Below are 24983 nucleotides of genomic sequence, written 5' to 3'. Positions count from 1 at the left end.
GCCCCTGCCAGACACCCTGCCTGCCCAGGACCTGGCCGGTGCCTCTTGTTGCGTTGCCACCCTTGGTGGCCAGGTGCCTTGGGGGCCACACTTGGCCTGGGTCACAGCGCCCTCGCGTGGGGAGAGCGGAGCACAGCTGCCTGCTGACGCTGTTGCTCTGAGGGGTGGGGTTGGAGCAGAGCACAGGGTCCCTTCACTGAGCGTGGCTGCTCCCCTGCTGCGGGTCCTGGACAACTCCGCCTTCTCTAATTCCCCCCGCAAATGTGGACAGAGGGGAGAGGCTTTTACTTTAAAAATATCTTCAATAATAAGATTCTATTTTGGGGGGCAGAGGAGTGGAGTTAAATATGAAAACTTTTTTTTTGTTTTTTTGATAAAACACACAGTGCCATGTTTCCTGGTTTAAACTCAATGAACATATAAAAGAGAAACCGGGTCCTGCTGCCTTGAGCCTCGTTCTGAGGTCCTGGGTCTGATCCCGGGGTGCAGATGGCACCAGCTGGAGGTCTCCTCTTGTCACAGAACTGGACAGTACAGAGGTTCTGTTCTCCACCAAAGGCATTTCTCAGGGCCCCCAGGGGCCCGGGGAGGAGGACCTTGTGAGCTTTGTGGGTCCAGGATGCTTTCAGGGAGGGCGCCTCCTTTCACCAGGTGGGATCCCCAGCAGGAAGCGCTCAGTGGGGGTGGTGGTGCTGGAGGGGCCGCCTAGGCCCAGAGGCCCTCACGCCTGCTTCTCAGCTGGATCCTGGGGCGCTGGGTCCTCTGGGTGGGGAAGGGGGCTTCTGGCCTGCCCTGCACCTGGAGCTCCTGCCTGGGACCGCCCCGGGGCGCTGGGCCCGGCGGGTGTGCCCCACACGTGAAGCGCTCTTGTGAAAGGAGTCTCTGCCCGCGGGAGGGGTCCCGCGTCCAGGCGGCCACGGTGGGCAGTCTAGGCTTCACTGGAGGACGTGGAGCGCCCCCGGAGCAGCAGGGCGCGGTAGGCGGGGGAGCTGAGGAAGCGGGGGTAGGAGTCTCGGTGCATCAGCGTGTAAATCTGCAGCTGCGCGTCGTCAAACGTGTGCGCCGACGGCTCCTGCATCTTCTTGTTGATGCCCTCCCGCACCCGGGAGTCCAGGCTCACCTGCGGGACAGGGGCCGCGGTCAGGGGCCCGCAGGCGCCCCCGCCCCCCACCCCGGCCCCGCGCCGCGCACCTCCTTGGGGGACAAGATGGACACATAGTCCTCGTAGATGAGGCGCGCCTTCTCGTCCACCACGTGCTGGTTGGCCTCGGCCTTGAGCTCCTCGCACGCCAGCCAGAAGAGCATGTTCTCCTCGCTGTACTCGGTGCGCAGGAACTCCCGGAACACGCTGCGGCCCGCTGGGCTGTGCATCAGCTTGTCGAAGGACTGCGCCCAGCTCCGAACCTCCTCGGGGCTCGGCGTGGCACTGCGGGGAATGCGCATCCGGGTATCCGCCACCAGCCGCGCCAGGCCCCGCCCCCTCCGCCCGGATCCCCCCACCCGCCCACACCGCGCAGACCCCCCGGCCAAGACTCACCAGGCTTCGCAGCTGGGGAGGGGCTGCAGCCTGCTCTCCCGGGAGGCTCGCCACGCTCGCCGCCTCTCCTCGTTCCTGCCGGCAGAGGGGAAGGTGGCACTGCCCTCCGCGGCACGCGTGTGCGCGCAGGACACTGGTCACACAGTGACACCGACACGTGTCTGTATGGGCTCTCAGCACACATGTGAACCCCCTGCAGGGTGGGTCTGCTCCTTTCCCAGACTGCGGTCCGGCCCTGGGCCCGTTTTCTTGCCTTTGGGGCTTCACAGGCCCCTGGGGTACCTCTCCCTCCCTGGCCTGACCTCGACCCCCACTGCTGTCTCCCAGAGACTCCGGCTGATGTGGAGAAAGCCCCCAGCCCGTGTGTCTGACCCCTGACTCTCCCTCGGGGTCCTGCTTCTCTCCTGCGTTCCTGGCACAGCGTCAGTGCTGGCTCCCCAGGCCACACCTCCAGCTGGACCTCTCCCCAGGGTCACTGAGACAGCTAACAGACACCTCAAACTCAAAGGGCCAGACAGAACTCAGTCCCACCCTACCCCCACCCGCCAGACGCCAGACTCCTAGCTTGGCCCCCACGGCCAGATGCTCAGCAGGCCCTAACAATTCACGGCCTCGTGTCTCTACCCCCAGGCGCTCCCTCTCCTGTTTCAGGCCTCAGATGCTCACTGCACTGGTCAGCTGATCCCCCTTTGGGTCCCCTCAGCGCTGTCCACTCAACAGCCAAGGGATGGAAGCCCGAAAAGGGCCAGGCCTCTGCAAGGCACAAAAACCCCAACAGGTTCCCTACGTGCCTAGAAACCACATTCCCCCTGGAGGCCCCATGTCCACCCCCTGCACTGTGCCAGGGCCAGGTCTCTGCTTAAAGCTCCTCCACCTGACACAATCTGTAGGACCTGCTTTTGTTCTGCTGTAGGTCCCCAGGGCCAGTCTGGGCTGGCTTACAGACACGCGCGTGCGCGCACACACACTCACACACACACACGTACACACGTGCTGGCTAGGTGCCTGCATGTGGACACAACCTCGGCACACCAGCCACGAAAGTCACACGCACACAGGGGCCTGGGCACTGGCCGCCGGTCACCAGGCCCCTGGACGAGGGCTGTGGGTGATGCCTCAAAAGCCCGCGAGGGGCTGAGGAGTGGGGTGCTGGGCCCCAGGTCCGCTCAGTGCCCCCCTCCCCGCCGGGCGCGCGGTGCGCCCCAGGCCCACGTACCAAGAGCAGCTGCAACAGCAGCACCAGCACAAGCAGCAGGGGCTTCGCCCGGGGGGGGCCGGGGGGGCCGCATCGGGACCGGACATGGAGGGAGGCTGGTCCCCCTCCTCTGGCCCTGTGTGCTGGGGGAAGACGGGGCCACCTCAGCCTCCAGGCAGAACCCGTCGGAACCACCTGCTTCCCCCCCGCCCCCCGCCTGCCTGCTGGGGGCCGTGCTTGCTTCCGGGGGGGGGGGCATGACCCTTCTGGCCTCCCAGGTGTCCAAGGGTCTCCCAACTCCCAGTCATGCCCCCAGCCCCCGAGGGACAGAGTCAGCGGTGGAGGCGGCCCACCTGCTTCTCAGCCTCAGGCGGGGTGGGCATGGGTGGGTGGAAGAGGTTGCCGGGGCTCCGTGGTGCCTGCTCCAGGACCCTCACCACAGCCTGGGGCTCTGAGAAGAGAGGCCGGGACTCTCACGGAGGACCTGACACCGGTGGCGGCCTGCCGCCCTGGAGAGGTCCCGAGTCTCTCCGTCCTCCCGGAGGCGTCCCCCCGCCCCCAGACCGCTCTGCCCAGGCCCTGACCCCCACTCCAGTCTACACTGTGGCTGTGAGGGGATGTGAGGTCAGGAAGGAGGGGACCCCAGACAAGATCTCCACAGGAGGTTCTGGGACACCCCCATCTGCTCGCTCCCTGGGAAGCCGGAAGCCAGGGTTCCTCTTTCTTGGTTTCCGGCTCCTGGCCCCTCCCAAGGGGGCTGGAGGCCCCCAGAGTCTGGGGCTATAAGGGCGGTGCATAGGGGTGGTGGTCAGACATTTAGACCCCCCATCCCAGCTCCCTCCATCCCAGGTTTTCCTCGGCTGGTGGGAGGTGGTGAGGGTTGCTCCCCACGAGGAGTCCGGATCAGCCCTGGGGAGGCTCCCCACCTGCTCCTGGGGACTCAGCAGGGGCAGCAGACCAGGCCTGCGACAAGGAGGACTTGAGTAGGACTTGGGGCTGGGGCGGGACGTCCTGAGGGTGCGGGAAGTGCAGCAGGCGCCGGTGAGGAGGGCCGAGAGCCGCCAGGGACCGCCACCTTCTCGGCCCGGTCACTGGCCCGGCACCCGAACACTCGGCTGGCACCTTCCCGCGCCCAGGGTCTCCCGGCCTCCCTTCCCCTCCTCCTCCCCCCCCGCCAGGCTGCGGAAACCGCTGCGGCCCCAGGCCTCGCCGCAGGGCAGGGCAGGGCAGGGCGGGCGCGCCGGGCGGCGGCGGCGGCGGCGAGGGAGGGGGCGCGTCCTGCTCCCGGGCGGGTCGGAGCCGCTGGGGTCCCTTCCGCTCGGCGTCGGGGCGCACCTTCCACGGTGCGGGCGCGCGGGGGGCGCCGGAGCCCCATCCGGGTGAGCGGTCCCCGCGGGAAACCCGCGGACCCGAGCCGCGGGGGCGGCCAATCAGGGTCCAGGAGGCAGTTTTGAACGCCTCCCCACCTGCCTCCCAACCTCTACCTCGGCCTGCGCCCACCTCGGCCCAGGCGAGGCGCCCCGCCCCACCCCCGGGGCCGGGGGCGCCCCCTGGCACGTTTGCCGCGCGGACCTTCCTGAAACCCCGCCGCGAGATGCTCAGGACTTGGTTTCACTTTATTTTCTCATTAAATGATCATCTTCCCTGCTGCCCCCCATCCCTCAGCTCTTGGCCTTTTAATGTCTGTTTGGTCCATGTTGGCCTCGTGGGGTGTCCGATGGCAGGAGAGGAAAGTGGACGCTCTGGGACAGGCCCCGGGTCAGTCACCAGGCTAGGCAGCTCCTGCCTCCCAGCCACTGACCAGGTGCTGCGCTCAGAGGTGACAGCCCGGGATATGCACAGCTGGGGCACCCCTGCCTCCAGAGCCTGGGCATGCGGAGGCCTCGGCCTTGACCCAAATCTGGGGGCCAGGTGTAGGGTCCCACGGGGCCTTGGCCACTCGGCCACCTGCCTGGCTTCCCCTGAGATCGCTGGGGGCGACCCTCAAACTGGATCCCACTGGCTTCCAGCAAACAGATGGGGAAGAAGCAGCCCGACAGCATGCCTACCCTCAGGGGTCAAGTTTCTAGGGAAAGGAAGGGGTGTGGCAACCTCTGAGGTCTGGTAGCTGTACCCCAGATGGGCTGTGACTTCCCCAGGCAGAGCCGCTCTTCCTCCTCTGCACCCCTACCCACTGTGAGTGGGGGCAGGGCCCCAACCCCCGCCCCCCCCCCCAGCACCCTGAAGGCTGTACCCCTCTAGGCTGCCTTCTCCAACTCAGCTCTGACTTGGACGAGGGGAGCTGCCTGAGGATGCAGGGCCCAGGTGCTGGGGCCGAGTCTGGGGTGGGGAGGGGCAGGGGGAGAGGCCGTCCCTTCTGTCCTGGTTGTAGGCTCTGCACCTGGTCACCCATCCCTGGGCCTGGCTCCCTGCACCCTCCTCAGGCTGGCTGGGGCCACCTGTGCCCCTGGGGCACCTGCTCTCTTTCTTGGTGGGGGTACAGGGTCTGAACCAGGGTTCCCGCCCCTCATTCGGGCACGTGGGAGGGGGCTCCCTCCCCTTCCGCAGCCCCTCCAGGCTTTGGCCCCTAAGTCTGGGATGGGAGAAGCTGGACAGGCAGCAAGTTTGGCCTCTGGGGACAGAGGCTCCCTCGGGAGCGGCTGCTGCTCTGCTCCACAGAAGGAAAAAGAACGTCCCCGAGCCCGCCCAGTCCAAAAAAAGAATAAGAAAATGTGACAATCCCAGGAAAGAAATGCCATAACCTTTGGGAGGGGGGTTGACAGAGGGGCTCCATTCCCTTCTTCTCATCCTCCTCAGCACCTTTCCTGTCTGCTGCGCCCCCCCCTCCCCCGTAGGGAAGTCCCAGCCTGACTCCTCCAAGGCAGGCCAGGTCTTGCTGGCCCTGGTGACCCTCGCCACGGCCCACCTCTACAATGGTGGGGGCAACCCACTTCTCTCTCCCTCTCTCTCATGGTAGGGTTTGGCCTGGAGAAGTCTGCCCCTTCCTCCAGCCTCTGACGCCCCCACCCCAATCTCAAGGAACTCGCCATGCGCCCCACTCACCAGCGACCCAAAGGCGAGGCAGGGGCGGGAGGGGCCAGGTTCGCTCTGGGCCCCACCCTGGCTGCCGAAGGGGCGTGTACTGCAGCAGCAGGACTCAAGTCAGACGGCAGGAGGTCCTCCTGCGCGTTCTGGAGCGAGGCTGGCGCCAGGAGCCCCCGATCGGCTCGGGCCGGGGGCGCAGCGCCTCCCCTGCGACTGGCAGGGATGAGTGGCTGCCAGATCCAACAGGGTGGGGGCGGGGGCAAACCGGGTGTCCCGCCTCGGCCCCTCCCCACAGGCTGAGGCGGGGGACGGGAGACGCGGAAACCTGGGTTCTTCCGGCCCCCCCACCCCCGCTTTGAGCAATCACTTCCCCAGGCTTTGAGCTGCAGAAAAGGGGAACCCGGTTGCAACGGCCCCTCCCCCACGCGCGGGGACGGGCTCCAGTCCCGCCGCGGCCCAGGGTCCACGTGGACCCCGCGGCGGAGTCCTTGGGGCGCGGATTCCGGCGCCGGTTTCCGAGGCTCCCGCCCCGCACGGCCCCCGGGCCCTGGCCGGAGGGGCAGGGCCGCGGTCCTCGGCGCCGCGCGCGCGCACTCACCGGCCGCGCTCCCGAGCCACTCGCGCCGCAGCCGCCGGCCCGCGCGCTCCGAGGTCCGGCCGAATCGTCGGGGAGCGGGCGCAGGCTTCAGTGCGCAGGCGCCTCGGCCTCACTTCCCCAAAGCGCGGGGCCGGGACTTCCTCGCGCGGGCAGACGCCGGCCCGGCCCGCCCCGCCCGGCGCGCCCCGCCCCGCGTTCGGCCGGCTCCGCGCCCCACGCGCCCACTCCCCACCGCCCCGCGCGCAGGAGCGCGGCGCCTCCGTCCCCACCGTCGCTTAGGGTGGCCCGTGCTGATGATGGGGCCTCTGGCCCCCCGGGCCGGCTGAGTTGGTACTGCGGCAGCTGGGGGTGTGGCCGTGCCCCAGCTCTGCTCGGCGGGGCCGGTCCAGCGTTGGCGTTACGGGGTGGGGTGGGGTGGAGTGGGGTGGGGTGGAGGTGGTGGTGGGGCGTCCCCATAGGCTACTTGCCCCGCTCGAGGGAGAGGCCACTGGAAAGGACTGTCCCCCGTGGTCAGTCCCGGCCCGGCCCTAGCCTCTCTGGCACTGGGTGTCCTCCCCTGTGAAATAGGGTTGAGGGCGCGCTGTCACCGTGCTGTAGGGGACTTCCCAAGGAAGGGGGTTCCTGGGCTTCGGTGCCAGTGATGCCGGGGGTACTGGTTCTTATATCCGGGGTCGCCAAATGTCCCTGTCCGCGGGGCCTGGCTGAGTCCCTTTCAACCCCTCCAGTTGCCCCCAGATGTTCTACAGTTTAAAGCCACACCTCCCCTTTGCCACGAATGCCTGTCCCTTCTCTTTGGACAACTCTCCTCATATTTTATGACCTGGTATAGCTGTGAGTTAAATTCCTTATCCCAGCATGCTTTGGGCCAGTGTCTGGGAGGCCCTGAGCCTGCTCTGGAAGTGGTCTGCAGAGTGTCTGAGTCCCCCTGGCCTCCGACCGTAGGCAGCGCCTGTCCCCCGGTGCCCAGGGCCCGCTCGCAAAATGCCTTCCAGTTGCTCAAGTTGTAGGTGCTCACTTTTTTCAGTGCTCTTGGGGGTATAAAGGGGAGCGGAGATTTTACATGCGCTCTTCATTCATCCAGCAAATGTCTGCGTGTCCCCTGTGTGCCAGTCAGTGGGACCTGGCAGTGAGCAGGATAGACAAGCCCCAGCGCAGACAAGAAGTGGACTTGCAGACTGGGTGAGAGGTGAGGAGGGCTAAGGAGAACCACAGAGCGCGGAGGGGGGCGTTTCAGTGCTGCCTCTTGCTCCGCACAGGACAGAGCTGGAGCCGCTAGCAGAGCAGCAGGGCAGGAGCTGAGCTGAACAGAGTGCGGGCCAAGGTCAGGGAGGAGAGAGGGGCCCTGCAGTCTGGGGGGCCTCTTGATGCCGTGTGCCCAGGGGGCTTGGCTGCCATGTTGACAGGCTGGCTGGAACAGGGCAGAGGCTGGAAGCCTGCCCAGATGGGAGGTGGCTGCTTCTTATTTAGCCTAGATAACAGTTCTGGGAGGTAGGTCCTTCAAAGACGGGCCAGAGCTTAGTCAAGGTCACACAGCCCTGCCTATGCCATGGTGCTTGACGTGGCATCTTCACCCACCTCCTGAGACGTGTGGGGCAGCTGGATGCGGGTGTGGGTCAGCGCACTTCTCTTCCACTCAGGCCACACTCTATACGCTTCTCTGGCCCTCCCCTCCCCCTCCCAGCCCTCCATACACTGTCCTTCCTCTCACCACCCCCGCATGTCCCCCGGCCACTTAGGCCTCTCCATGCCCCTTGCCTCAGCCCTCCTGGGTCTTCTGCCCTTCCTCTGGGGAGTCTATCCCATGTTCCACAGGAGGAACCAAGTGGGCTGGGCAGGGGCTCATTCAAGGCTGTGCAGCAGGTAATGCTGGGGGTGGGATTTGAACCCAGGACCCTCTGTCTAGAGCATGAGCTCCCAGCCCCAGAGACCCACCTGATCCCTCACAGCCCCCAGTACATTGGGCTGTGGCCTACATGCTTTGCTTTCCCATAGCAGAAGCCTCCTTCAGGCCCTGCAGAAATGTCCTCGGCCACTTTCCCGGGCCTTCTCTGCAGACCGAGGACCCCTCCCTGGTGTGGGGATCAAAGGGTGCCCATGTGCCAGCCCCACACCTGGTGCAGAGCTGTCTGTGAGGCCGCCCTCTTGCTGGCCTCCTCAGGGCGGTGGGTGCCTCTCTCGTCCTCTGTCCTCAAGTGCCTGCCTGATGCTCCCCTTCCCTGTCTCTCTGCCCCTCCCCCAAGCCACCTTCTCTTCCCCTGTTCCTTGTTTCCCCTACCTGCCTGAACCGCCCCCCGCCCCCTCCCCCCCATAGAGAGCTCCCCCCTCCCTCATGGAGCTTCCAGTCTCCAGCTCCACACACAGTTCTGGGCTTGGATCAACGCCAAGGGTGCAACAACCCAGAACAGGAGAAGGGTCCTGTGAGGGGGAAGGGCTCGCTGAGGACACAGAGGGCTCAGGTCCCCATTCTGAGCTGCGTCAGGGAGGGCGTTGGCCGCCACAGAGCAGGATTCCTTGCTGGACCCCAGCTCTGACCTCTGCCAGTAGAGGGCCCACCCCTCCAGGACCAGTTCTCTGCTGCAGGCTGGCAACTCTGCCAGAGCCTCCTGGCAGGGGAGGGCCTTGTCTGAGGCCCCCACCTCTGTAGCCCGCTGGACTGCTGGGAGGGAGGAAAAGGGAGAGCCGGCTAAGAGAAATCTCAGTCTCTGCAAAGAGCCTGTGTTGGGCAGGAGAGTAAGTTCTCGAAGGAGAGATCTGTGCAGAAACTTGGGAGGTTCTTCAGAATCCAGGGGGTTTGCAGGATGTGGGTTTGTCAGACTGGAACAGGGGCGGTGTCCTTCCTGTCCTCTGTGTGTGTGCATGTGTATGTACGTGTGTGTGTGTGTGTGTGGGGGGGGGGTCCAGTAAGGGGGATCACAGGGGCAGAGGAGGACTATCAGGATGGAACGGAAAACCCCGAGGGTGATTTCTGCCTGAAGGGGTCTCCCCTTCCCCAGTCTCCTGTCCAGAATGTCACCTTCCTCTCTGACCCTCTGATGGAATGACCTGCAGTCTGGGGGCGGCCCACTTGGGTACCACTTTCTCCCTGCGTCTGCCCTTACCTCTGGGGGTGTGACTGCTGCTGATGCAGGCTCTCCCCATCACACCCAGGCTGGGGGCTCCCACGGACGCACAGGGCACCAGACTGCCTGATGGGGGCAGCGTGGGATTTGGGGGATTAGGGGTGTCCCTGCGCCCTGTGAGTCTGATGTCAGCCAGCTTGTAGCTTTCCACTTTGTTGGAGGAGCTGCAGTCTGAGTACCCCAATGTCTGTGACATCGGATGTGGGAGACGCAGCATCCATCCTTCCCCCTTCCCTCCCAGGGGACCTAGAGAAAGGAAGCCTAGAGACCAGGGGGCGCTTGGAAAGTGAGAACTTTATGTAGGAGGGTGGGGCGCAGTCGTGCACTGCGGAGTCGCCATCAGCGCGGGAAGATGCTGCCGTCGACTTTCTCCTCCAGAATGGTTTCCACGCGCCTCCGCTGCGGGGGAGGAGGTGCTGGGGCCGGGTGTGCGGGGCAGAGGGCGGGCACCCCCCTCCCGGCCCTTCCCGGGCTCGCAAGCACCTCTTGACGGTCCAGGGGGTCTGGGATCCGCGTGGGCTTCAGCTGCGGCGGCAGGAACAGCTCCAGCCGGAGGGCGGCGCGCGCGGACTTCTGCCGCAGGATGAGGAGCGAGACCTCCTCCGCCTGCGGGTGCCGGGGTCAGGGCGCGGGGGTGTTGCGCAGCCTTAGCGACGGGCGGCCCCGCCGCGCCCGCAGAGCCCCGGGCCGGGTGGTCCCCCCGTCCCGACCTCGCCCCGGCCCCGCCCCTGCCTCACCCGCAGGCGGGCGTAGCGCAGTCGGAGAGCGCGGACTCGGCCGCGGGCCTCGGCGGCCTTGAGGACGCCGAGGACCCGGTCCTGGCGCTGCGCGGGCGGCTCGAGCGGCAGCGTCCACGCGCGCGGGTCAGGCATGCGGTACCCCAGCTCCGCTGACTCGCTCGGGAAGACGGAAGCGGCCGCGCCCACGTCCTCCAGCAGGTCGCCGAAGAGCAGGTGGCTGTGGCGCTGCGCGGGCCGCATGGCCGCCAGCCCCTCCAGCGTGAGGGCCCAACCCAGCGTCGGGGGCTCCGCCTTGGCACACCCCACGCGGGCCCCTGCGCCCTGCGCACCCTTGCCCGCTCGCTCCCGCGGGACCCTGCGCGCGGTCCCCTTCGCCGGCTCTGGCTGCATCCTCGGGCCCTGCCGAGGGAAGACGATGTCCCGTTGGCGCCCGCTCCTTCGGTCTGACCTGGCCCCGCCGTGGGTTCCCAGCTCCGGCCCCTCTGGACCCCGCGCAGCCCGCCTTAGGGCCCGCACCTCTGACCTCTGCACATTTGCCGCAACCTCGCACACGTTCCGGTCAGCTCGGCCTCCTTACTCACTCCTGCGTTCCGCTAGAACTTTCTGATCCACTCCCTTCCTGCCCACGGGCTGTTTCTCCCGCCCTGAGTTGACCTCAGGCACTACCCAGGGGTGGAGACAGCTTGAGACTGCTCTGGGTGAGGCTAGGAGGACACTTCCTCCCATGCCAGGACCCTCGCTGTGTTCAGTCCCCCATGTCTGCGTAGGCCTCAGATCCCTCTGTCTTAGTGTTAGGGGCTGGAGATGGAGGGGGTGGGCCTTCATTATATCTTGGGCAGAGGACTCATGCTTTTCTGGGAGATGTGTGTGCGTTTGATGATGTTGTGTGGGTCCGTTTGTGTGTCTGTGGGAGGTCTCACTTGTGTGCGGGGGAGTCTCAGAATCGAATGGACAGCTGGCTTGCTGCAGGGGAGACGCCATCCCCCCCAGCCTGTCCCCCGCTGGGTCTAGATGGAGTAAGGGAGAGAGGAGCCCAGGGAAAAGGTGGTAGAGGGGGAAGGGCCCACGAGGTGGGAGAGGGAAACACCGCGGAAGTCCCGGTGCAGCCCTGCAGGGCTCCTTTCCTCGCCCGGCCCAGCCCACAGCACCCCAGACCCCAGATCCTGGGCCGGGTCCTGGCCCACACTGGGACAGAGGCTGGCGTCCGCTCCCTCCCCCGCCCCGTCCCTAGCGGCGGCGGTCGAGTGCCCGGCCCTTGCCTCCCATTTCCACACCCCATACTTTCCGCCTTCTCGGGTCTGGGCCTCCAACTCAGCCCAGACTCTCTGGGACTTGTTGACGCGGTTGCTCGGCAACCAGGAGGCCCGCCCCTCCCCCAAGCCAACGGGGGCGGGGCGAGCCCTCGGGGAGGTGCGTGGTCAGAACAACGGCCCAAGTGCGCTGAGGTCCTCGGCCAGATGCCCCGCCCCGGGACCTCCCGGCCGTCAAGGACCACGAGGGAGATGACCGCCAGCTTTAACAGCCCGGGTGCGCTCTTTTTCTTTTCTGAAGAGCCCCAAACGCACTCTTCTGCGGGCTGTGGGCCCAGCTTCCTGGCTGGAGAGGTCTTTGCTGGCTAGTTTTGGGGTCAGGGGGCGCAGATCTGAGGAGACCTTCGTGGTTGAGCCCCTTCCCCCTCTTCATGGCCCACGAGGCCTCCCACAGCAGAACTCAGGACTCTTCACCTCTTCCAGGGCAAGTCTGGGGGTCCCAGGGGTGGTGTCAGAACAGAATCGGTTTTTTTTTTTTAGACCATTGGTTTTTTTTTTTTGAATATTTATTTTCTTCCTTGTTTTCAAATAAATTTATTCATTTATTTATTTTTGGCTGCATTGGGTCTTTGTTGCTGTGCACAGGCTTTCTCTAGTTGTGGAGAGCTGGGGGCTACTCTTCGTTGCGGTGTGCGGGCTTCTCATTGCGGTGGCTTCTCTTGTTGCGGAGCCGGGTCTCTAGGCGCACGGGCTTCAGTAGTTGTGGCACGGGGGCTCAGTAGTTGCGGCTCGAGGGCTCTAGAGCGCAGGCTCAGTAGTTGTGGCACACGGGCTTAGTTGCTCCGCGGCATGTGGGATCTTCCTGGACCAGGGCTCGAACCCGTGTCCCCTGCATTGGCAGGTGGATTCTTAACCACTCCGCCACCAGGGAAGTCCTTTCTTTTTTTTTTGGGCTGTGTTGGGTCTTAGTTGCGGCGCGTGGGCTCTTCGTTGCGGCACGCGGGCTTCTCTCTAGTGGTGGTGTGCACGTTTTCTCTCTCTCCTTGAGGCGCGTGAGCTCAGTAGTTGCGGCACGCGGGCTTAGCTGCCCTGCGGCATGTGGGATCTAAGTTCCCCGGCCAGGGAGCAAACCGCGTCCCCTGCATTGGAAGGCGGATTCTTTACCACTGAACCACCAGGGAAGTCCCCAGACTCGGGTTTTGATTTCTGGGTCCTGGGTCCTAGATTTCTGTAATTTATTTGTGCATTTGTTAATTTCATAATATTTTATAACTGATTCACTTAATTGATTAATTCTTTACTTTGTTCATGCGCTCGTCAGATTCTTCTGGATTCATTAATCCATGTACTCATTCCACAGTTGATGTTAGGCCAAAATTAGTGCTTTAAGTCCATAATTTGCTAATGTATTGGTGGTTCCCACAGTGTAAACATGCCTCTCCCCTTCATTCATGGATGTACCAAGGTGGTCACTGAGGCCCATGGATGGTGCCGTTTTGGGAGTTCACAACCTGAGTCCCTGAGGGGAGAGACTGTCCTGGCTTTGGGGGTGGGGTCTCAGCTGAGGTTCTGGCCTTTCTGAAGGAGGCAGTTGCCTGTTCCTATTGATTTTGGAAGCTTGCTCTGGCCTCCCAGTGAGAGGGTAAGCTTTTTTTTTTTTTTTTTAATACATCTTTATGGGAGTATAATTGCTTCACAATGCTGTGTTAGTTTCTGTTGTACAACAAAGTGAATCAGCCATATGCATACATATAGCCCCATATCCCCTCCCTTTTGTGGCCCCATATCTCCGGAGCTGGCATGCCATCCCCTCCTTCCCAAAGCTGCATGGAACTGTCCATCCTTCCAGCCCCCAAGCCTTTGCAGGAGCTGTTCCCTGGATGCTTCCCCTTCCCGCCGCCGGGCTTGTGCCTTTAGGGTGAGGCCTGGGCCTTGGGATTCAGCATCACCGAGGGGCTTTTGAAGGCAAAGGTCTCTGGGCTCCAGAAGAAGCAGTGAGGGCTTAGGCAGGCTGACCTACCTCCTTCAAGCAGTCCTCCTGGATACACACAGCCCAGGCCAGTACCACCTCTGGCCCTCACTCTGCGCTCCCACAGGAGTGAGTTCTCTGAGACAGGAGTCTGGGCCCTCCTCTCAGCTTCCCAGGGTCCCCGCCAGGGAGATGCAGGGGGGAAGTGACTTGCAGGAGTGGCAGTTATGGGGGGAGGGGGAGAATGGGCACACTCTCCTGCAAGAAGGGGCTTGTAACTTTCCCTCTGTTTTTGTAGGATTGAAAACCTTTGACACCCTCTCCTCCCTAATTCCCAGAGGGCCTGGTGTTGGCACAGTTCACATTCCTGAGAGGAGCTTCTTCCTGCTTCTCCACCCCCCTACGGCTCCCCTGGGAGGGGAGGTGCTCCCTGTGTCTGGGGCCCAGCCACTGTGAGGCCCCGGGCCACGTCTCCCGCCTGTTTCTGTGTCCAGGATTCATGTGTTTTTCAAGGGCTGATGGAAATGCTGAGATCTAAGAGCAAGCTGATGAATGCCAAGGCCTGAAAATAAAACTTCAAAATAATATTAATAAGTATTATGAAATGACTGCAAAATTTAACATTATATTGCAAATCTACAATTCTCTGTCACTGTATGTAAATATTAGGAAGTTAAAATCACAAGGAAAAAGTAATATTTTATGAAGAAGCCCAGAATTGTGAAAATCCTTTTACTTTTTTTTGCACGCAGGCTATTCTCTAGTTGCGGCGAGCGGGGGCTACTCTTCGTTGCGGTGTGCGGGATTCTCATTGCGGTGGCTTCTCTTGTTGCGGAGCACGGGCTCTAGGCACGCGGGCTCAGCAGTTGTGGCTCGCGGGCTCTAGAGCGCAGGCTCAGTAGTAGTGGCGCACGGGCTTAGTTGCTCCGCGGCATGTGGGGTCTTCCCGGACCGGGGCTCGAACCCGTGTCCCCTGCACTGGCAGGCGGATTCTTAACCACTGCGGCACCAGGGAAGCCCCATTCCTGTTACTTTTTAACGGCACAACTGGCCTGGTGACTGAATTCCCTGGGGATGGCTGTTCTGGGTGAGGCTGCTGGCGACTGTGCTTTGATTCCCGTGCCCTACTCCCGGGGGTGGGGGGGTGGCAAAGCATATGCGGACCGAGGGGCAGCAGACAGTGTGCCATCTGGCGTTGACGGGCCCTGAGTCACTGGGTGCAAGAGTGAGGTGCGTTCACCCCAGTTTGTGGGTGTCACCGGCACTCTGGGACCTGGGTTCTGCCCGGAATGCCTGTGACCTCCAAGTGTAGCCCTGGTCAGGCTGTCACTTGATATGTTGCGGACCCGTGTTCTGTGCTGTCATTCACGTAAGCTGCGTGTCTTGGGCTGTCGCTGGTACCCTTGCATGTTTTGTTTGGCCTGCATATGATGTGTGTGTTTGAGGTTGTCTTGCTTTGATACAGATGCTCACACGTGTTCCCTGCTGCCCCATGTGTGACACATACGTTCTGTGTCTTATCCTGGCCATACAGGGGTCGAGAGAGGCTGGGCCATTTCCTGGGCCAGGCCCCCTTTGTGGGAACCTTGCAGGGTCCAGGGCTGGGGGCTCCCATCCCCAGGGAGTGTCGTCAGCACCCTGGCCTGGCCCCCCACCGTCCTGTCCTTGGGCTGAGACTGCCCGTGCGGGCAGGTGGGCCCAGATGTCCTTGTCCTCGGTGCTGTCTCCTCCCGATGTGCCCTCATGGGAGGTCTGTCCAGACTGGAACTCACACCCAGCCTCAAGGCAGCCTCCTAGCCCCGCCCTTTCCCCAGGCTGAAGGCCATTAGGAAACGCAGCTTCGTAAACTGGCGGGCAGGTGGGCCCAGGCAGTGGGGGTGGGAGGGGCTGAGGTTGGCTGCTCAGACCTCGGGGAGCCCAGGTCGGGGAGGCTGCAGGAGGGCAAGCCCCTGGGGTTCCTGCCCTGCGGGGCTCCCAAGGTCGATGGGATGGGGCTTCGAGCTTTGCCTGGAGAATGTGGTGCACGTGTGTCCCCTGGGCGTCTGAGGCTTTGATCTGCCTCTTCTCCCGTGTCTACCTCGTGCCTCACGTGCACCCTAGTGTGGGTTTGCGTGGGTGTGGCCCATGCGTCTGTGGGTCCCTTCGAGTGTCTGTGCGTCCTCTGAGCATGTACCCATGTCTGTTTGTTCACCCGTGTGCCTATTTGGGCATCTTTGTGTGTGTTTTTGTGAGTCTTTGTGTCCTGAGTGCCTCTGTGGATGTGCCCCATGTCTCCACACGTGTCCCTGGGTCGACTGCAGTGAAGATGCAGAGATAAGTCCTGGGGGACAGCCTGGGATGCTGAGCCCTAGGGTATTTGCCTGCTCTGTCCTCTCCTGATTCGCCAGGTATCCTAGCGACGCTGCTGCCAGTCGCCTAGCAACCAGGTCCCCATCCTTGGAGACAGATGCTCCAAGCAGGGTCTGGGCTGTGTGGGCAGAGCCCGGGCAGGAAGAAAGACCCCTTGACGGGGTGGGGCTGGCAGTTCAGCTCAGGGGTCACCCACAAGGCATGTGGCCCCAGGGGTGGGAAGGAGGCAGCTCCATGTTCTGCCGTGTGGGTGCTGGGGGCCCAGGCTGTGAGGGAATGGTGTTCAGATGTTGTTCAGGGACCCAGCTGTGGCAGAGGTGCCCTTGCTGGGTCTTCAGGTGGCAGACAGACCTGGCTTTGAACCCTGTCTCTGCCACTTTGACAGGTGGCTTCACACTGCTGAGGTGCTGAGGCTTGCTGCTCTTGTTGGCACAAAGGTGATGCTGAGGCCCACAGTTAGGGGTAGTGGGGATGGACAAGCTCGTGCTTGTGATGGGCTTGGCACCCAGGAGGCACACGGGGCACACTGGACAGTCCAGACACCCTGCTTGTTTATGAGGCTCTGATCTGATCAGGGCTGGCTGGGCAGGGCCCCAGCCACCCAACCGGCGGCCCCCTGTGGCTCAGCTGCCCTGGGATCCCAGCTGAGGGGCGCTGTTCTGGGCATGGAACTCCGGCTGGGGCAGGTCTGAGTCCGTCCAAGGCCCTGCTTCTGTGTGAGATGCGGCTTCACGTCTGTCTCTGTCTTGTGTGTGTCTCTCCGAGTCTCCGTTCCATGGCTTTGTGTGTTTCTGCCTGTCCTTTGTGTCTGTTCTTGTGTGTTTGTCGCTGTGTCTCCATGTGTCTGTCCCTGAGTCCCTGTGTGTCCGTGTGTGTGTGTGTGTGTGTGTGTGTGCGCGCGCGTGTGTGTCCGTCCACGAGTCTGAGTTCTCACGTGCACCTCTGTCCCTGTGTCCATGTGTTAGAGCCTGTCTCTGTCTGGGCTCTGTGGGTCCAAGCCTCTCTCTGTTGTTCATCTCTAAGGGTGCACCCTGGTCCCTTTGCATCTGTCCCCACCCAGCCTGGGGCCCCCTCCTCCATCCTGCACGGCCCCTCCCCCTCTGGAGCTGCAGCCTCCTCCCCTCCCCCAGCTCCGTGCGCCAGGCTGCTGCGTCTGGTCTGGTGTCTGAGAAGGAGAAGGAGCAGCTGCCACTAAGCGGCAGCCGCAGTCCCGTCCAGACCCAGAGCTGAGTCGGGCTGGCGCTCCCAGCCCTGCTCTGCTGCAGGCCGAGGGTTCGGGTCTCCGGGGTCCCAGCTCCCACGGAGGTCGCCGAGGTAAGGCTGAGCCGCTGGGGGCTGGCGTGGAGGTGACCTGTGGTGGCCGCAGCCCTCAGGCAGGGCTGGGGAGGGGCAGGAGGAGGCCCTGTGCTCGGTTGCCCTGTGTCCAGCGTTCCAGGTGCTTCTGGGTGTGTCTTGGTCCCTTTTGTGTCTGCGTGTGCACGAGGGCAGCTTTGGGCATCTGTGTGTGTGTGTGTGTGTGTGTGTGTGTGTGCATGCTGTGTGTCTGTGAGCCCCCATGGGTGGACACATCCCGCTGTGTAAGCGCATCCGCGCATCCCATGTGGGAGCCCGCAGGCCAGCTGAGACCGTGTCCCTGTGTGTGTGCACGTGTGCCCCTGTGTTCGTGTATCCCTGTCCCTGGCATACACGTTTGCGTGTCTCCATGTGCCCCGGTGTGTGTGTGTATGTGTGTGCGCACGCATGTGGCTCCGTGTCTGTGGCCCGGGGCAGGGTGGGTGCTGGGTGCCGCGCTCACGTGTCCCTGTGCCTTCCCAGGTACCGTGGGGCTTTGCGTGCAGGGCGGGGCATGGAGTCCCTCTTCCCTGCCCCGTTCTGGGACGTCCTCTACGGCGGCCGCCTGCAGGGCAACCTGTCCCTCCTAAGCCCCAACCACAGCCTGCTGCCCCCGCACCTGCTGCTCAACGCCAGCCACGGCGCCTTCCTGCCCCTCGGGCTCAAGGTCACCATCGTGGGGCTCTACCTGGCTGTGTGCATCGGGGGGCTGCTGGGGAACTGTCTCGTCATGTATGTCATCCTCAGGTAGGCTGGGCACCCCCCCCCCCCGACCCAGTTTCCCACCGGTGAGTCCCGAGCAGCTGCCGAGGGGAAAGGAGCAGGCGCTGCGCTGGCAGCTTGGCAGGTGGGGATCTCCCACTGCCCCGTTCAATTCCCGGTCCCCCTGTCACGGGGCAGGGTCAGTCCTGAGGCCCTGGTGGCTCAGCTCTTCAGGGCGGAGGCACTTGACTGTGGGGAGAGGGAGAGGCAGGGGCCAGTCCGGGTGTGGGAGGGGGTGCAGCTCTGTCCCAGATGGAGCGTCACCCTGACTCCCGAGAGGTGACGTTCCATCTGAGCCGTGGGCCAGGCTCCCAGCCAAGCTGCCGCGTGAGCACCCCACGGGCCCCACAGCGATCCCGGAAGGCAGCTCTTGGCGGCGGCGTCCAGGTCCGGCGCTGGGGCAGCCTCACGAAGCCCCTTCCTCAGCTCCGGGGCTCCATGTTCACCGCTGGTGTTTGGGCCGATTCCAGCATTTGCTGGCGCTCAGAATGGGAACGCTTGTGGGGTCAAGGATGGCAGCCACGCTGCTGGGGGGACATAATGGGGGATGGTGTGGGGACATTGTGGAAGGATGGCTGAGACAGTATGAGGGGACAGCATGGGGAAACAAAGTGGGAAGAGCGTGGGAGAGAGTGTGGGGACAGCGTGGGGGACAGCGTGGGGACGGCATGGGGGACAGCGTGGGGGACAGCGTGGGGACAGCATGGGGGACAGCATGGGGACAGCGTGGGGGACAGCGTGGGGGACAGCGTGGGGATGGCATGGGGAGCCAGAGTGGGAAGAGCATGGGGGGGAGTGTGGGGACAGGGTGGGAACAGCATGTGGGGATGGCATTGGGACGGCATGGGGACACACGCACGTGTGCATGTGTGTACACATGTGCATACATGTATGTGTACGCATGCATGTGAGCATGTAAATGTTTGTACACACATGAGAGTGTGCACCCGTGTGAATGTGTACACGTATGTGAGTGTGTGCATGTCTGGGTGTATGCATATACGTGTGTGTACTGCACCTTGTACATACATCTGTGTGCATGGACACAATACATGCGAGCATGTACATGTTTGTACATGTATGTGAGCGTGGGCATGAATGCGTGAGCGTGAACACATACACGTGTGTGCATGTGGGTACACGCACATGTGCTTGGGTATGTGTGTACACACGCGCGTGCATGTGTGCACATGTATGTGTGCATGTGCACACGCCCTTGTGGCTGTGTCCATGTGTGTGCATGTGTGTAAGCATGCCCTTGTACATTTGTACGTGTGTGTGCTCAGACAAGGGGCTGGGAGGAGCAGCCGCCCTTCCCCCAGTGCTGACCCGGGGGCCCTAGACTCACGTGCCCCTTCGTGGCTGGAGGGTGTGCTATGGGTGAGAAATGTGGGTGGGGGTGGGCTTGTTCCTCCCTCCGGTTGTGAGTGTTTCTTTTGGGGCCTCTCCTCTGCGCGGGGGCATCAAAACCCTTAGAGGCACGTCTTGATTAGAGCAGAGAGGGGAGGTCGTCTTGCCCACGAGCAGTCCCCACGGAGAGTGATGCCCGGGAGCTGCTGTGAGCACGCCGGCTCAGAGGCAGAGCGACGTGCTCTGAGCCGTGGGGCTGGGGGGGACTGCCTCAGCGGTCAGAAACACCCATTTCCAGTCCCTGCTCTTTTTTTACAGACAATGTTCTTAAAGCAGTTTTAGGGTCACAGCAAAATTGAGGAGAAGGTACAGCGGTTTCCCATATAGTCCCTGCCCTGCCCTCCCCTCCCCAGGCGTAATCTCCCCCATTATCAACATCCCCACCAGAATAGTACATTTTCACAACTGATGAACCTACACTGATACCTCATAATCACCCCAAATCCATAGTTTACCTTAGGGTTCCCTCTTGGTGTTGTACTTTCTATGGGTTTGTACAAATACATAATGGCACGTATCCACCATTACAGCATCACACCGAATAGTTTCATTGCCCTAAAAATCCCATGCTCTGCCTTCTCATCCTTTCCCACCTCCCAACCCCTGGCAAACACTGATCTTTTTACTGTGTTCATAGTTTTGCTTTTGCAGAATGTGGAATCATACAGTCTGTAGCCTTTTCATGTTGGCTTCTTTCACTTAGCAACATGCATGGCAGGGTCCTCCGTGTCTTTTCACGGCTTGACAGCTCATTCCTTTTTACTGCTGAATAATATTCCATTTTCTGGGTGAGCCACAGTTTATTTACTCATCCACCTACTGGAGGACATCTTGGTTGCTTCCAAGTTTCAGCAACTATGAATAAAGCTGCTATAAACATCCGTGTGCAGGTTTTTATGTGGATGTGTTTTCAACTCCTTTGGGTAAATATCAAAGGGTGGGTGATTGCTGGATCTTATGGTAAGAGTCTGTTTTGTAAGAAACTGCCAAACTGTCTTTCAAATGGCTGTACCTTTTGACATCCTCACCAGCATTTAGTGGTGTCAGGGTTCCAAATGTTGGTCATTCTAATAGGTATGTAGTGGTATCTCGTTGTTTTATTTAAAAAAATATTTATTTTTGGCTGCGTTGGGTCTTCATTGCTCTGCGCGGGCTTTCTCTGGTTGCGGCAAGCGGGGGCTACTCTTCGTTGCGGTGCATGGGCTTCTCATTACGGTGGCTTCTCTTGTTGCGGAGCACGGGCTCTAGAGCACAGGCTCAGTAGTTGTGGTGCATGGGCTTAGTTGCTCCGCAGCATGTGGGATCTTCCCGGACCAGGGCTCGAACCCATGTCCCCTGCATTGGCAGACGGATTCTTATCCACTGAGCCACCAGGGAAGTCCTCATTGTTGTTTTAATTTGCATTTCTCTGATGACATAGGTGGAGCATCTTTTCATGTGCTTCTTTGCTGTCTGTATATCTTCTTTGCTGAGGGTCTGTTAAGGTCTTTGGCCCATTTTTAACCAGGCTGTCTGTGTTCTTATCGTTGAGTATTAGGAGTTCTTCGTGCATTCTGGACAGCAGTCCTTTGTCAGATGGGTCTTCGGCAAATCTTTCCTCCTGTCTGTGGCTGCTCTTCTAGTTCTCTTGACCCACTTTTCCTTTTACCAGCTCTGTGGCCTTGAGAAGACCATTTAGGTCCTCTGAGCCTGAACGTCCTCCCGTGCAGACTGGGCATCGAAATAGTGCTTCTGAATCTTAAATGAGTTAAAATCCAAGTGAAGAACTTGGCACAGGCATCCGCCATCATCACTGTCCTTGTTATTTGGTCATGATTAAGGCCTCTTTGAGCTTATTCTTAATCTCTCTCTAAGAGGCAGAACGAAACCCCAGATTCCTTCATGGTAGCTTAATTGACATGGAACATTGTCGTCTCTGGTGTTGCCACTGTCACCAGCACCACCACCATCACCACCACCATCACCAGCACCACCACCACCACCATCACCAGCACCACCACCACCACCATCACCAGCACCAGCACCATCATCACCATCACCAGCACCATCACCATCACCAGCACCACCATCATCACCAGCACCACCACCATCACCAGCACCACCACCACCATCATCACCAGCACCAACACCACCACCATCACCATCACCATCACCAGCACCACCACCACCATCATCACCAGCACCACCACCACCACCATCACCATCACCAGCACCATCACCAGCACCACCACCACCACCATCACCAGCACCACCACCATCATCACCATCACCAGCACCATCACCATCACCAGCACCACCATCATCACCAGCACCACCACCACCACCATCACCAGCACCAGCACCACCACCATCACCAGCACCAACACCACCATCACCAGCACCATCACCATCACCACCATCATCACCAGCACCACCACCATCACCAGCACCACCACCACCATCACCAGCACCAGCACCACCATCACCATCACCATCACCAGCACCACCACCACCATCATCACCAGCACCACCACCACCACCATCACCATCACCAGCACCACCATCATCACCAGCACCACCACCACCACCATCACCAGCACCACCACCACCACCATCACCAGCACCAACACCACCATCACCAGCACCATCACCATCACCACCATCATCACCAGCACCACCACCATCACCAGCACCACCACCACCATCACCAGCACCAGCACCACCATCACCATCACCATCACCAGCACCACCACCACCATCATCACCAGCACCACCACCACCACCATCACCATCACCAGCACCACCATCATCACCAGCACCACCACCACCACCATCACCAGCACCACCACCATCATCACCATCACCAGCACCATCACCATCACCAGCACCACCATCATCACCAGCACCACCACCACCATCATCACCAGCACCAACACCACCACCATCACCATCACCATCACCAGCACCACCACCACCACCATCACCAGCACCACCACCACCACCATCACCAGCACCACCACCATCATCACCATCACCATCACCAGCACCACCATCATCACCAGCACCACCACCACCATCATCACCAGCACCAACACCACCACCATCACCATCACCATCACCAGCACCACCACCACCATCATCACCAGCACCAACACCACCACCATCACCAGCACCACCACCACCACCATCACCAGCACCACCACCATCATCACCATCACCAGCACCACCATCATCACCAGCACCACCATCATCACCAGCACCAACACCACCATCACCAGCACCACCACCATCATCACCAGCACCACCATCATCACCAGCACCACCACCACCATCATCACCAGCACCAACACCACCATCACCATCACCATCACCACCACCATCACCAGCACCACCACCACCATCATCACCAGCACCAACACCACCATCACCATCACCATCACCACCACCAGCACCAGCACCACCACCACCACCATCACCAGCACCACCACCATCACCAGCACCAGCACCATCACCAGCACCACCACGACCATCATCACCAGCACCAACACCACCACCATCACCAGCACCACCACCATCACCAGCACCACCACCATCACCAGCACCACCACCACCATCATCACCAGCACCAACACCACCATCACCAGCACCACCACCATCACCAGCACCACCACCATCACCAGCACCACCACCATCACCATCACCAGCACCACCATCATCACCATCACCAGCACCATCACCATCACCAGCACCACCATCATCACCAGCACCACCACCACCATCATCACCAGCACCAACACCACCACCACCACCATCACCAGCACCACCACCATCATCACCATCACCAGCACCACCATCATCACCAGCACCACCACCACCATCATCACCAGCACCAACACCACCACCACCACCATCACCAGCACCACCACCATCATCACCATCACCAGCACCACCATCATCACCAGCACCACCACCACCATCATCACCATCACCAGCACCACCATCATCACCATCACCAGCACCACCACCACCATCATCACCAGCACCAACACCACCACCACCACCATCACCAGCACCACCACCATCACCACCACCATCACCATCACCATCACCACCACCATCACCAACACTACCACCATCACCACTATAACAACTATTAATTCATTTAGCAGATAGTTATTAAGCACCCACAATTTCTCCAGACCCATGCCAGGTTCTTGCATACAATCAGACCCCATTAGCATCTGTCCCATCCCTGTCACCATTTCCTGTCTCGGTTGCTAGGCAACAGTGAGGCCTGGTTTGGTGTGCTCTTCCAGATTCTGGAGCCCCTGGAAACCTCTGGTGGTGGAAGGGCCAACATTTTGGTCCAAGAAGGGTCTTGGGGGAGACTTGAAAGGGAGGAGGACAGGTTCTTTGTCTTATGAGCCCTGTCTCTGCTCTCATGCAGGGTCAGGCAGGCACTCTGCTCCCCGCCACCCCACACCCATCTTTTCCAAGGCAGACAAGTCTTTAGGTTGCGAACCATTTTTTGTGTGCTGTAAGTACTTGAAGAATTTGTTAAAATACTTGCCTTCGGGCTCCATGGTATTGGGCTGGGCCCATGAACCTACATTTTAGCAGGGGGCAGAGTGGGTTCCCCCTGTGATGGCCAAGAGGAAGGGCCCCTTGCCCTTTGCTGCCAGGTCTGCCAGGTCTGCCAAATGAAGCCTTCTTCCTCCCCGTCCTCTCTGCAGACACACCAAGATGAAGACAGCTACCAACATTTACATCTTTAACTTGGCCCTGGCAGACACTTTGGTGCTGCTGACACTGCCCTTCCAGGGCACAGATGTCCTGCTGGGCTTCTGGCCATTTGGGAACGCCCTGTGCAAGACAGTCATCGCCATTGACTATTACAACATGTTCACCAGCACCTTCACGCTGACTGCCATGAGTGTGGACCGCTACGTAGCCATCTGCCACCCCATCCGTGCCCTTGACGTCCGGACATCCAGCAAGGCCCAGGCTGTCAATGTGGCCATCTGGGCCCTGGCCTCAGTTGTCGGCGTTCCTGTTGCCATCATGGGCTCGGCACAGGTTGAGGATGAAGGTCAGTGCAGGGGACCCTCCTCCCCAGTGCCACACTCCCCTGGCTCTGGGTGGCTCTCTCCCTGCCCGCCTGCCCACCTGCCCTGACCCTGCTTCTCTCCCTGCAGAGATTGAGTGTCTGGTGGAGATCCCCACCCCCCAGGACTACTGGGGCCCCGTGTTTGCCGTCTGCATCTTCCTCTTCTCCTTCATCATCCCCGTGCTCATCATCTCGGTCTGCTACAGCCTGATGATCCGGCGGCTGCGAGGCGTCCGCCTGCTCTCAGGCTCCCGGGAGAAGGACCGGAACCTGCGGCGCATCACGCGGCTGGTGCTGGTGGTGGTGGCTGTGTTCGTGGGCTGCTGGACGCCCGTCCAGGTCTTTGTGCTGGTCCAAGGGCTGGGCGTCCAGCCAGGCAGTGAGACTGCGGTGGCCATCCTACGTTTCTGCACGGCCCTCGGCTATGTCAACAGCTGCCTCAACCCCATCCTCTACGCCTTCCTGGACGAGAACTTCAAGGCCTGCTTCCGCAAGTTCTGCTGCGCGCCCACCCTGCGCCGGGAGATGCAGGTGTCAGACCGCGTGCGCAGCATTGCCAAGGATGTGGCTCTTGCTCGCAAGACCTCTGAGATGGTGCCACGGCCGGCATGA

General features: G+C 61.2%; 3 protein-coding genes across 10 annotated transcripts; 1 reads left to right on the top strand and 2 right to left on the bottom strand.

The window, feature by feature from the left end:
- Positions 1–393: 393 nt before the first annotated feature.
- Positions 394–6424, bottom strand: RGS19 (regulator of G protein signaling 19). 7 transcript variants are annotated; one of them, XM_061208131.1, is made up of 7 exons: positions 5775–6347; positions 3659–3743; positions 3086–3183; positions 2754–2875; positions 1538–1612; positions 1192–1426; positions 394–1120 (listed from the first exon to the last, which is right to left on the bottom strand). In XM_061208131.1, exons 3-7 carry the CDS (start codon positions 3113–3115, stop codon positions 929–931), a joined length of 654 nt encoding a protein of 217 aa, XP_061064114.1. In that variant the 5' UTR covers positions 3116–3183; positions 3659–3743; positions 5775–6347; the 3' UTR covers positions 394–928. The 7 variants fall into 7 exon arrangements, with proteins under 7 accessions (XP_061064114.1, XP_061064115.1, XP_061064113.1 ...); XM_061208132.1 differs by having other exon boundaries at positions 3659–3695; XM_061208130.1 differs by lacking the exons at positions 3659–3743; positions 5775–6347 and adding an exon at positions 6355–6424.
- A 3388-nt stretch (positions 6425–9812) lies between these two features.
- Positions 9813–10764, bottom strand: LKAAEAR1 (LKAAEAR motif containing 1). Its single transcript, XM_061209965.1, has 4 exons — positions 10737–10764; positions 10211–10612; positions 9957–10079; positions 9813–9872 (listed from the first exon to the last, which is right to left on the bottom strand). Exons 2-4 carry the CDS (start codon positions 10601–10603, stop codon positions 9813–9815), a joined length of 576 nt encoding a protein of 191 aa, XP_061065948.1. The 5' UTR covers positions 10604–10612; positions 10737–10764.
- Positions 10765–17627: 6863 nt separating this feature from the next.
- On the top strand, positions 17628–24983 carry OPRL1 (opioid related nociceptin receptor 1). 2 transcript variants are annotated; one of them, XM_061207790.1, is made up of 4 exons: positions 17752–17860; positions 21142–21169; positions 23998–24353; positions 24460–24983. In XM_061207790.1, exons 3-4 carry the CDS (start codon positions 24008–24010, stop codon positions 24981–24983), a joined length of 870 nt encoding a protein of 289 aa, XP_061063773.1. In that variant the 5' UTR covers positions 17752–17860; positions 21142–21169; positions 23998–24007. The 2 variants fall into 2 exon arrangements, with proteins under 2 accessions (XP_061063772.1, XP_061063773.1); XM_061207789.1 differs by lacking the exon at positions 21142–21169 and having other exon boundaries at positions 17628–17845.

This window comes from Eubalaena glacialis, chromosome 13, assembly GCF_028564815.1.
Source record: "Eubalaena glacialis isolate mEubGla1 chromosome 13, mEubGla1.1.hap2.+ XY, whole genome shotgun sequence".
NCBI lineage: Eukaryota > Metazoa > Chordata > Mammalia > Artiodactyla > Balaenidae > Eubalaena > Eubalaena glacialis.
The sequence above is the reverse complement of the archived record's forward strand: the minus strand, read 5'-3'. Positions and strand labels throughout refer to the sequence as shown.